Source organism: Papilio polytes, unplaced genomic scaffold (genome assembly GCF_000836215.1).
Source record: "Papilio polytes unplaced genomic scaffold, Ppol_1.0 DF823177.1, whole genome shotgun sequence".
In the NCBI taxonomy this organism is placed as follows: Eukaryota; Metazoa; Arthropoda; class Insecta; order Lepidoptera; family Papilionidae; genus Papilio; species Papilio polytes.
In genome coordinates, this window is record NW_013526027.1 from 2,115,833 (window position 1) to 2,127,440 (window position 11,608).

The 11,608-nt window shown below is 35.5% G+C and overlaps 1 protein-coding gene across 1 annotated transcript; it reads left to right on the top strand.

Moving 5' to 3' along the window:
- The first annotated feature begins 227 nt into the window (after positions 1-227).
- On the top strand, positions 228-9,797 carry LOC106105074. Its single transcript, XM_013285300.1, has 10 exons — positions 228-1,721; positions 2,171-2,339; positions 2,529-3,136; positions 3,490-3,652; positions 4,063-4,210; positions 4,695-4,782; positions 5,229-5,320; positions 6,762-6,887; positions 8,223-8,367; positions 9,193-9,797. Exons 1-10 carry the CDS (start codon positions 778-780, stop codon positions 9,383-9,385), a joined length of 2,676 nt encoding a protein of 891 aa, XP_013140754.1. The 5' UTR covers positions 228-777; the 3' UTR covers positions 9,386-9,797.
- Positions 9,798-11,608: the final 1,811 nt, after the last annotated feature.

Genomic DNA, 11,608 nt, shown 5'->3' on the forward strand with positions numbered 1-11,608 from the left:
TCTTTCAAAACGTTTAGTTTTATGCAAAATAACTTTAAATTCTTTAAAAAGATACCTTTTGAATTGATGAATTAAATTCATAAAAATGTCAAAAGTAACAAATACTGTAAAAGCTAGTGATTTTTAATGCAAATGATTTTATTTGAGGGTAAACAAAGAGAAAGTAAATTAAATTACCATAAAGTGTTTCTTGTTGACAGATATGAATCAAAGGGAGAAGACAACATCGGAACTCTTTATCTGTCAACCACCCGCGAAGCCCACACCGAATTCAAGTATTGATTTGTTTACAAGGAGAAATAGGGGAAGTTTTCAGACCATCTACCTATAGCTAAGTCTAACAGCCTTGTCAAAACGATCTGGAGATAATACTTTGAGTTAATTGTTGGCTTTCGTGTTGGTATTTATCAGTGGTTCGTACCAGCTGAAAGCTTTCCCAGAGAACTTTGTGGGTCTTAATTTTACGACCCTCTTTACGCCGGGTGTTTTATCGATTGCGCACTCCCGGGTCTGATACGACGTTAAGTTTTTCGTCTAAGACGCGATAAAGATTCTAAAATGCGTGAGTGTGTTTCTGTTGGTTTATCAATCAGTATCTGTTTTTATTTTTCTATAACTTATAATAGCAGTAAAATCTGAAATATCTTGAATGATTTATTAAAAAAAAGTTTTAATTGAGATGGAAAGTGTTGTGGTTGTTAATTAAAGTGTAATTATAATATCTATAGTCATGTATGGGTTGTTGGATATCGGGCTAAGGACTGATTATATGGTGGAATGGCCAGTGGCAGGTTGCAAGTCCCACAAGGGGCTGCGCATTTGGATACAGTGAGGTCTCTGCATCAAACTGTTGTATCTTTGAGGACTGCTTTAGAAGTATCAAAGAATGAATTGAGAGAGTTAAAGCAAAAATATGAGCAACATTCTAATTGCTTAGAGTATGCTGATGTTATAGAAAAATTGACTGTTGAGAACCATATTCTAAGAAGGAAAATCATTGATTCAGGATTGGATGACAGAGAGGCTTCGGAGAATATAAAACTAAAAGTTAGTAATGTTGAGGAATGTGTAAATAATCAACTTAAAGCTGAAACTACAACTTCTGATAACAATAAAGAAGTTGCAGATAAATCAGTAGACTTGGATGAAATAAGTAATTATTCACCATCAGAAAGGCTTGAAAATATCCAAGAGGAGAATTCTAAATCAAGTATAACTGATATAGAATCACCTAGACTTCAGTCAGATATTTCTGAGGAACCTAAAAGTCAGATTACAGTAACCGAAGATAAAGGTAATATACCAAGCTATAAAACTAAATTGGAATTATTATCTAAATTTGATGTTAAAATAAAAGTAAGAACATTGAAAGAAGGTAATATTTCAACAACTGCTTCAGAAACAGATTCAAGTGAAAATCAAAAGAAAGAAGGTCCTAGAAAGGAATCACAAGATTCACAAGCTAGTTTCCAATTTAAAGAGAAAAAGGAACATTTTGATAATTTCATAGACTTGGATGGGAATGAGTTAAATTTTAAAACAGTGTCTAAAGAAAACATCAAAATGGCGGTTCCTAATGAAGCAGAGGTGAAGTCCAAGGTAGATAAATTTGATGTACAAGTGAGAATTACATCTGAAGAGAATTTGGTTGTTAAAGAAAGCACTGAACGACTTAGAAGAAAGGACACACTTAATTTGGATGTTGATGATTTGAGTCTTAGGTAATTTTTTTAAAATATTTATGTCTATCAATTTACTATGCAGAGTTAAATCAGCTAATTTTGTATAATTCTAAATTACAGTTTTTGCTTTAATCATTTTTTATTCATCTTTATTATACATGCAATTTTAATTGTCTGTAATACTCCATCTGAGGCAGGACTATAAATGTATAGTAGTAATAAATGTTTACTTTGTAATTTATATTCAACTAGTTGTTGCCCACCACTTCGTCCATGTGAAAAAAATATAGCCTATGCTACTCAGCAATAACATAGCTTTCTTATGCTAAAAGAATTTTTGAAATTGGCCCAGTAGTTTTTGAGTTATTTCAGTATACACAAAAATACAAATCTTTCCTCCTTATAATATTAGTTTTGTTTTTATTCAATTTTAATCTTTTAAATAAAAGACCTTCCAGAGCTTTGTGTTATATTTTTTTTTCTTTCAGATCTCTGTCAGAAGGTGATAACTCCGTGTTCTCTGAAGGTGGGACCACGCCAATGGAGCCCCGGCCGCCTGATGACAGAGAGGATGCTAGTGGCAATGAGTCAGAAGAGGTCGACGATATAGAACTCATATTCACTACAGATGAGTCCAAAGATATTAGTAATTTGCAGGTGAGATTACTTTCTTCTTTTTGTATCATTTTGTATGGGTGTCATGTTTTGGTGGACGCGTTGTTAACGTCAGCGATAGGTTACAAATACGGCTTGTTTTTAGCCAGGTTACATAATAGCAGCAAACAAATCAAGTGTTTTATTTTAAAGGAGACATGTTATTTTCAATATTTTCCTCTGAATTTTCAGGAAGACCTAGTGTCAATTCGTGATTCCGAACAATGGGTACCAAACTCCGCATCCACTATCCACTCTACGCCTGTGCTAATTAAATTCCACACCCTCGATCCTGACTTTCAACCTGGCGAAAGACCAGATAATGTTGACATCCGAGAAACCGGAAACGAAGGCGTCATCGGCGATTCATTCAAACAGAAAAGAGTGTCTCTGCCTAACGACAAAGAAATTAAACAAGTCGCCTTTAATGGTAAAGGTAGCTTGGATCTGCCTGGTCGAGGCATATTAAAAAGTTGCGGCAACAAGTCGGACAACATGTTGTATAAACGGAGCCCAAACACAAGTACTAGGAGATTAGACAGTGTTGATAGTCTAACCTGTGAATATAATAGGGGCTTGAGTTTTGATAATACTAAGTCTTCGAGCTTCGAATTAGGATCCAGTATGGATATTCTTAACAGAGAGGAAAGTGTGGATAGCTTCCACAAGACTGGACGTTTTGGACATCGATTCTCGTTGTTCGCGGAAACCGATATATCTAAATGCGGTATATCAGAAGACGATCTCGCGAGCAATTTTAATATACGAAGGAATACGTGCCCTAATCCATTTCAATATAGGTATTTTTAAATGTTATCTATACTAATATAAAGAGGAAAGATTTGTATTTTTGTATGTATTGAAATAACTCAAAAACTACTTAAATTAATTAATTAATACTTAAAATACTTAAGTGATTTAAAAAAAATTACAGAAAGGTGTTATCTGTGAGTAACATAGGCTGTTTTTTTATTATTTTTTAATTTCACGGGGGCAAAGTCTAGTCTAGTATGTACATAAAATATTTAACGACCCTTCTATGTCGCATATTCAGGCATTTATCTATGGTTTTTTTTACCGATTTCCCAAAAGAAGGAGGTACTCAATTCGTCTGTATGTTTTTTTTTGTTTAAAAAGTTTTGATATGTGTAAGACCGTTGCCGTACCGCGGTACAATACGCGGCGGGAAGCCTGTGACGTCATCGCGTCGTCCCGTACTGCGCGAGAGCTGCGGCCCGCGGCGGGAGAGCGCGGCGCAGACTGACATGTCCGCGCTACCACCCAGGTGGACCTCCGACGGATATCTAGCTTATAAGGTAAGTGGGATATTTGGTAGCTCATGTTATACTGGCTTGGTAATCTATATCTATGTATACTCCATACTAATATAATAAAGCGTAAACACATACTACTTCGTGACGTAGGATGTCAACAAACACAGGATATTTTTAAAATATTTAATCCTTATTAAATAGCTCTAAATATACGCTTTAGTATGTATTTTCACGGTATTAAACTTAGGTGGTAAATAAATTGGAAAAAACCCTTCATGTGGGAAAGAGACAAAAAACTACAAGCTGACAACATTAAGCAAGGTTATTATGGTAACGGTATTGAAATTTTCAATTGAGAATTAACAAATGTAAACAATGAAATAGAGATTTTATGACGCATGCGGATTACGCCGCACGGGAGCAGGTCGTGTTTTGATAGGAACGTTGTACAGAGTTCGTCTCGTGTGCTGAGTTGTCCTACGACGGTGCCGCAGCGCGTGACGTCACGGCGGGTGGCGCAGGGCGGCGCGCGGGCTCCGCCCCCCACTCGCCGCGGACACCGCACTGATGACGCTCGCCGTGTGCTACTCAGCGATATTGGTAAGTGTACAATTATGAGTGTGGTCTCCTAGATGGATAGATTGCATGAAAGGTGACATGATGATGGGAGTGATGACTGAGATGATGGATGAGTTATTTGAAGGAGGAAAACCCGGTGATTCGACCCTACGGGAGTAGGATAAGGTGGGGGAGATGATGACAGCTAAGAGGTAGAAAAAGATTAAGGTTTTCGAATTTTATTTGTACAATTGATAAATCTGGCGGTGTTTCTTAAATGCTTGGTCGGTTGAATGTTTTTTTGTAATTGGAACACTGTAGATTTCCGTCATTGTACATTTATGTGATGTTCTTACGGTTAAAAAAACATCTTGTTGCAACCTGCTTCTTGTGTGCTGTGCGTGTGTAACCCGCACTAAGCCAGCATAATTGACTGGTCTGGTCACCCCTAACTTTGATAGGCTCTTGATATGTGCTGACGAAGATTTATGCTCGACATTTCATTGATTTTTTCTGTTATTTGTAGGATTTACATCGATGGTCCCCGAGTTATCTCGATCCGCAGAACCTCTGTGGAACTTGCGTCGTACCGCACCAGATTCGCCACAGCCCAGGTTTGCTATTATGTAGTTACTAGCTTTCGCCCGCGACTACGTCTCCGTATAATTAAAATAAAAGTTATTAGACTATGTGTTTCACTATGTTCTACATATTATTAGACAACTTATTTAATTGATACTGTCGCTTTTAACTCAGAGCAATGCTTCTCGTCAAGACTCAAGTTACGCGCCAATCTATCCATACTTCTAGTGACATTGACAGCTGTCAGCTAGGGACGTGACGTTTATGCCGATAATCTAGAGTTGCGCCAATTCTATAGCACGGTACTAATTTTATTCCTAACAATATATGTCAAATTTCATCGAGATCCATTCAGCAGTTTAGGCTACAAACTCTAACAAACATCCATCTAAACTTTCGTATTTACAATATTAGTTAGATATACATTTGTAGCTGAATAATTAAACATGGTACATAATAAAATAATGTTTTCCCACAGACATCGCGGCGTGTCGTATCGTTCACCGTGTCTCAGTATAGACCGGAGCAATGATTGGTCATCCAATACCAAGTATACTAGTACTGCCAAAGGTGTGTTATAATTAATAATTAATAATCTATACAATTATAATAAAGCGTAAACACACACTTCTTTGTTGCCTAAGATGTCAGCAATTACAGCATATTTTTGAATAATTCTTTTTGTAACAAAAAGTCCTACACTGACGTCACGCTTCAGGCCATATATTTTCACGTCATTAAACTTAGGGGGTAAATGTTTTGGATAAAAACCCTAATGTGGGAAAGAGACCGTAAGTTGCTGCCAACATCAAGGAAGCAAGACTGCCATAGTAAGGTAATTGGTATTTTGACATTTGCAATTGAGAATTTGACAAATGCAAACAGAAAATTTATAAATTCATGCGGATGAAGCCGCACGCGTACAGCTAGTAGATTATATTTGCGGACCAATATTTGATATTGCTTCCATTTTATTTAACTTTTTTTGACTTTATAGACGTAAGCAATGGTTAGGTCATATATGGCGTCCACAAGTTTATAAAACTTAGAAAGATAGGTGTCGCTAGCGTAAGGAGGGGGACGTAAGAGCGAAACTGCCTCTGCAACTTAGAGAGTAAAATAGTAAAGAAAATTATTTTGAATAACTCACTCTAGACTTAGCCTAGATCATCGAACTGGCGACACCCAATAACCCTTAAGTCCGGTTCATACTTAGCCAGTACAGTTGGACAGTTGGAAGAACCAGTCATGATTGTATGCATTTATTGATGCCAGTTAGCGTTCACAATATACCAGTTGAAGCCAGTTCAATTGAGAGAAGTGTGTACCAAATTATTTCATAATGTTATTACGTCACCTTTTTATCTTATGTCCAAAGACATGTAAGAAACATAGATTAGACATAGGGAACAACATTTTTTCACCGGTAACTTCTTTGTACGGTAATAACTCAAAATTTGACAGTCCGAGACCCTTCTTATTGTTTGAATTATTTGTTTGTTTTATCGGACACCAGGTAGCGTTAGTAAGATTATCTGAAAACTATTTCAAGGGAAGGTTGCTATTCTTACTGTATATTTTTTTCTAATCTTTTTGCTTTTATACTTATAGTTTTATAAATAAATGCAGTATAAAGTTACACTTAGGAATAAACTTAGTATAAGCAAAATTTTTTATTAATATTTGATAAACACAGTTTATTCCTAAGTTTAAATTTCATCATCCTCTTGCCCTTATCCCTTACGGAGGGTCGGCACAGTATGTGCTGCTCTTCCATACGTCTCTGTCAGCCGTCATATCTGAATCCACTCCTTTCTTAAGCATATCTTTCACACAATCCATTCATACTTTTTTCGGTCTTCCTCTTCTTTTGTAGCCATCCACATTCTTTCTTAACACTTTCTGGTTTACGTCCCCATAGTTTCGTCGCATAATATGTTCCTAAGTTTAAATTTATGCCGCGTTTATTTGTAAGGCTGTTAATACGTGTGTGTTTTTGTTACGTGTGCAGGAGAGTACCGGGCGTGGCGCGGCTCGCTGCCGGATGTGAGGAACGACGACACGGAGGAGCTGCTGCAGGAGGCGGAGACCTTCCTGCGACGATCCATCGATAATATAACCATCGCGATCGACGAACGTGAGTATTACCATGTCCACTGATGATACATTAGAGAAACTATTGTTATTTTTGGTATGCTCTCTGAAAAAACTGAGTTAAATTACGTTTTAGTTGATTTGTTTAGAATTTCGAAAGCTTTTGTTAAGGATCGTGTTTTACTATCTGTACATAACAAAGCGTAAACACACACTTCTTTGTTGCCCAAGATATCAGCAATTACAGCATATTTTTAAATAATTCTTTTTTTAATAAAAAGCTCTACACTTATGGCACGCTTTAGGCTAAATATTTTCACGCCATTAAACTTAGGGTGTAAATATTTTGGATAAAAGTCCTAATGTGGGAAAGAGACCATAAGTTACTGCCAACATCAAGAAAGAAAGATTGCTAAGGTTTGTCATGTCATGTCATTTTGACTTTTGCTATTTTGCTATTTGACAATGACAAATGTAAGCAATAAAATAAAATTTTCATAATTCCTTGCGGATGAAGCCGCACGGGAACAGCTAGTACTAATATAACAAAGCATAAACACACACTACTTTGTGGCGTAAGATGTCAGCAATCATAGTATATTTTTAATAAATCTTTCTTTAATAAAAAGTGACACACATTTCACTTATGACACGCTTTAGGCTATATATTTTCACGCTAATAAACTTAGTGGGTAAATAAATTAGAAATTACCCTTCATGTAGGAAAGGGGCCAAAAACAACAAGCTGCCGACAATAACGAAGCAAGGTTATAATGGTGACGGTAATTTTGGCATTTGCAATTGAGGATGTGACAAATGTAAACAGTAAATTAAAGTTTTAATAATTTCATGCGGAAAGAAGCCGTACGGTAACAGCTAGAAAGAAAAAAAATGTATTTTGTATGTATGTAATGTAAGGTATGTAACGTAAGGACGCTTGCAAGGGAGAAATCATACTTACACGTGTCAGCGGGTGACAATGTCAGTTGTTTACAAAAAATAATAATTTTAGATGCAAACATGTCTGTTTGTAAAGATATGTGCTTAGTTTAAAAAAGGTCAATTTGTTAGGATAGGTTTGTTATAATTCGTGATTCCGATTATGTCGCAGTCAAAAGAAGAAATCAATTTGAATTTAAGTCATAATTGGAACACAAGCGCCGCCAAGCAACTTTCGTGAGAACTTAGATTACTCTGAAAATAGGGATCGTTGCGAGAACATTGTTTGAATGATATGCGCTTGGTAGATTGATGATATCCTGACTGAGGAGTATTGTGAATGTGTTGTCTGATATCCGACTTTACCCACCACATGTGATCTCGAGAAGTAGTAATTCTGATATCGTGCTAGCTCAAGCCGACATATATATATTTGTAGCTGGGTGCGTGGAGCCGGGGCGGGAAGCGGGTAGTGGCGCGGGGCGCGGGCAGCCGTACGTGCCGGGCGAGGCGCGTCAGCTGCGGCTGGGCCACGCCGTCAAACTCATCACGCCGCAGGGCCGCCTCGCGGTCGGCAGGGTCAGGTAAATTACATACATACTTTCGATGGATGTATTACTATATCCGTCTGCGCGTAGATTTACACTTATCGATTACTAGTTTTCGTCCGCGACTCCGTTCGCATGGGATTAAAAAAACAAAAGTGAGTAGCCTATGTGTTCTTCCAGACTACCATCTACATCTGTACCAAATTTCATCAAAATCTATTCAGCCGTTTAGGCTACAAACTCTAACAAACACCCATCCAAACTTTTACATCTTACTTCTTACTAATATTATAAGTGCGAAAGTTTAGATGGATAGATGGATGGATGGATGTTTGTTAGAGTTTGCAGCCCAAACGGCTGAATGGATCTCGATGAAATTTGACATAGATGTAGAGGATAGTCTGGAAGAACACATAGGCTACTCACTTTTTTTTTTAATTCCACGCGGACGGAGTCGCGGGCGAAAGCTCGTTTATAATATTAGTGACATTTATAAGATAGACGAAGTTTGCAATGTAGATATATTCCAGTCTGGAATAACATTATCAACTTGCCTTTGGACGGAGGGTCGGCACAGTATGTGCTACATCCTCTCACACAATCCATTCATGCTTTCTTCTATCTTCCTCTACCTATGTAACTATCCAGATCCAATCTTATTCTTTATGGAACAGCTCATAGCATATTTGTTTACTTTTCAAAAATGTTTTACGTTGTCACATTTGTCCAAAAAATAACTACATTACAATCACAAAGATATTGATTTGTACAGTTCAGATTATTTAATAAATTCGAGCGTTATAAGCAAAATTAATGTTGCATCTTTGTACGAAAATTGTTATATAACTTTCTTTTATCCAGATACGTGGGTATAGCGGGGGGTAGCGCTGCCAACAGCGGGGTAGTGGTGGGTGCGGAATTCTCTCAAGCACAATACCCCGGGCTGCCTTCCAACGACGGCACCTACCGCGGCCGCCGGTACTTCCTCGCTCCCCCGCACTATACCGCCATGTTTGTGCCATTCTCTAAAGTCGTAATGGCTTGGGCTAATTAAAACTAACAATCCTATGCCAGTAACTGGCTAGCATAATTGAAACACTATTTGTTTTCAGCAAATACCGTTCCTGCTAGCCCAGTTCTACTGTCTTACTGTACTAGTCAAATGTAAACCAGTTGTTATGCGTTGTTCACTCTTGGTATTGTGGATTGCGACAATAACGACACATGATTGCAGTCGTTTATATTCTTTTTTGTATAAATAGAGATATGTGTAAGTCGAAAAGTTTTAGGGAATTGGGATATTTGATACTGCCCCAAATTCTTTATAATGATCGTATGTATATTCCAGAAGTCTCTAATTTGTTAAATATACTAGTATGCTTGTATAATGGTATCTATAAATCCTGCTCGAAGGACCATTTGTGTCCAAATTCAATTGAACAGGAAAGTTCAACATAAAAATAACTTCAGTATTAAATTTGAATGGAATACAAAAAGAAATTTAATTCTTGATGACCGAGATTTTATTTTTATACGACATTTTTTTAACTTTAAAAATACCATATTAATTTTATACTCTGTTTAGTAGTGGTTTTTTCCCCGAAGGACTTAAATAAACTTTATTCAAGTAACACTGTAAAGGAATATAAAACTTTTTTATTTTACATTTCCTAATGAATTGAGAGAATTGAATAAAATACCTTGTCAATAATTTGTATGATAATCACAGCTTCAAAGAAATATTTTTGAGACTATCTTTTACAATAATACATTCTCTTCAGAATTGATGGATTAATTTTTCATACGCATTTTCGAAAATCAGTTAAACAGTGATAGAAGTATATGAAAAAATAATGTTCATAAGCTCTGAAAATGTAATAAAACACATAATATAAATCTAGCCTAATTACTGTGTATTTAAAAAAAATTAAAACTTGTTTATGGTTGAAAATAAATATTACTGTATTCATGTTTTAATCTATGTTAAAATAAGAAAACAACTTTGATAAATAGGTTAGAATTTTTCTCGATCTTTACATACTTACATAGAAAATAAAAATGTGTGTTCACTTTTAGCATATGTGACTATTGACACAAAACGTATTGTTCTCTCTTTCCTTTTGTTTGAGAATGAAAGAGAACGCAATATTTTTTTTGTGTATTGCAATGGTTTTTTTTTAATCAACGGGCTAGTTATACGCATAGATATGTGTATAAATGTATGCCTCAGCGGAATTTGTATTAAACCTTCTCTTTCCTTCATATTCGCTTAATATAAAGGTTAATGGAGAACGAAAGAGACAGTTGTATTTTTGTGAAGATCTTTCTCGAATGTCTATTGGCTTAGTACTTGAGCAGTTTTATATATGTAGTTCTTTTTTCAGAAATTATGCTCAGACTCTCTAAAATATGGTGCTCGATTACATTTTTTTTTTCTTAAGGATATCTCAAAATTTTTGGACGTGTTTTAATTTTTACAGTTTTTTTTTGAAAATGTTTCAAATATTATAATTAAAATTTTGTAGATATTTGTTAGACGGATTGATGTTCGAAAATTTATAATATTTATTCCCTTCTTATATGTAGTTAATTATAGTAAAATAATATGCTGTTTGTTCATTAAAACATTATATTTATATTCAAATTAAATGTTTTTTTTTATAGTTTTAATATCTTTGAATTAATTTTAAATGTTCAGTATTTTTTTTCTGGTAAATAATGCAGACATATAAAAGCATATCATATAGCTTATTGTATTTTAGATTTAATGTTGAAATAGGATTATTGTTAGTGTGTTCTTAATCAAGGTTTTGGGATAGATTAAGCTTTCAAACCAAAGAAATATAACTTCTTTATAATGTATGTAAATGAAATGTAGGAATTTTTGACCTCACTATTTTTATTGAAATAGGGTTGACACAAAATAAAAACCAAAGATCTTTTTTTTTTAATATTATTTTGTAATCTTGTTATTGTTCTTTACAACTCTGTCTATATTTTTTTTTAATTAAAAAATAGTAAGATGTGATTTGGGGTCAGTGAGTGTCTTATTAGGATATGCGTGTATTTTCTAGAGTAGGTCAATTGTATTCAAGTACTTTGTAATTAAAAAATATTTTTTACATTAGTAACAGTTGACAACCCTAGTCATATCATTTTTAAAAATGTTTCAGTGCTATTCAAGAGCCGCAAAAGGCAATCTGTCTTTAGGCAGTGTGTCTCGTTTTGGTATACCTTGCTCAAGCGCGGATTCAGTTTTGGCGCCAGGGGGGGGGGG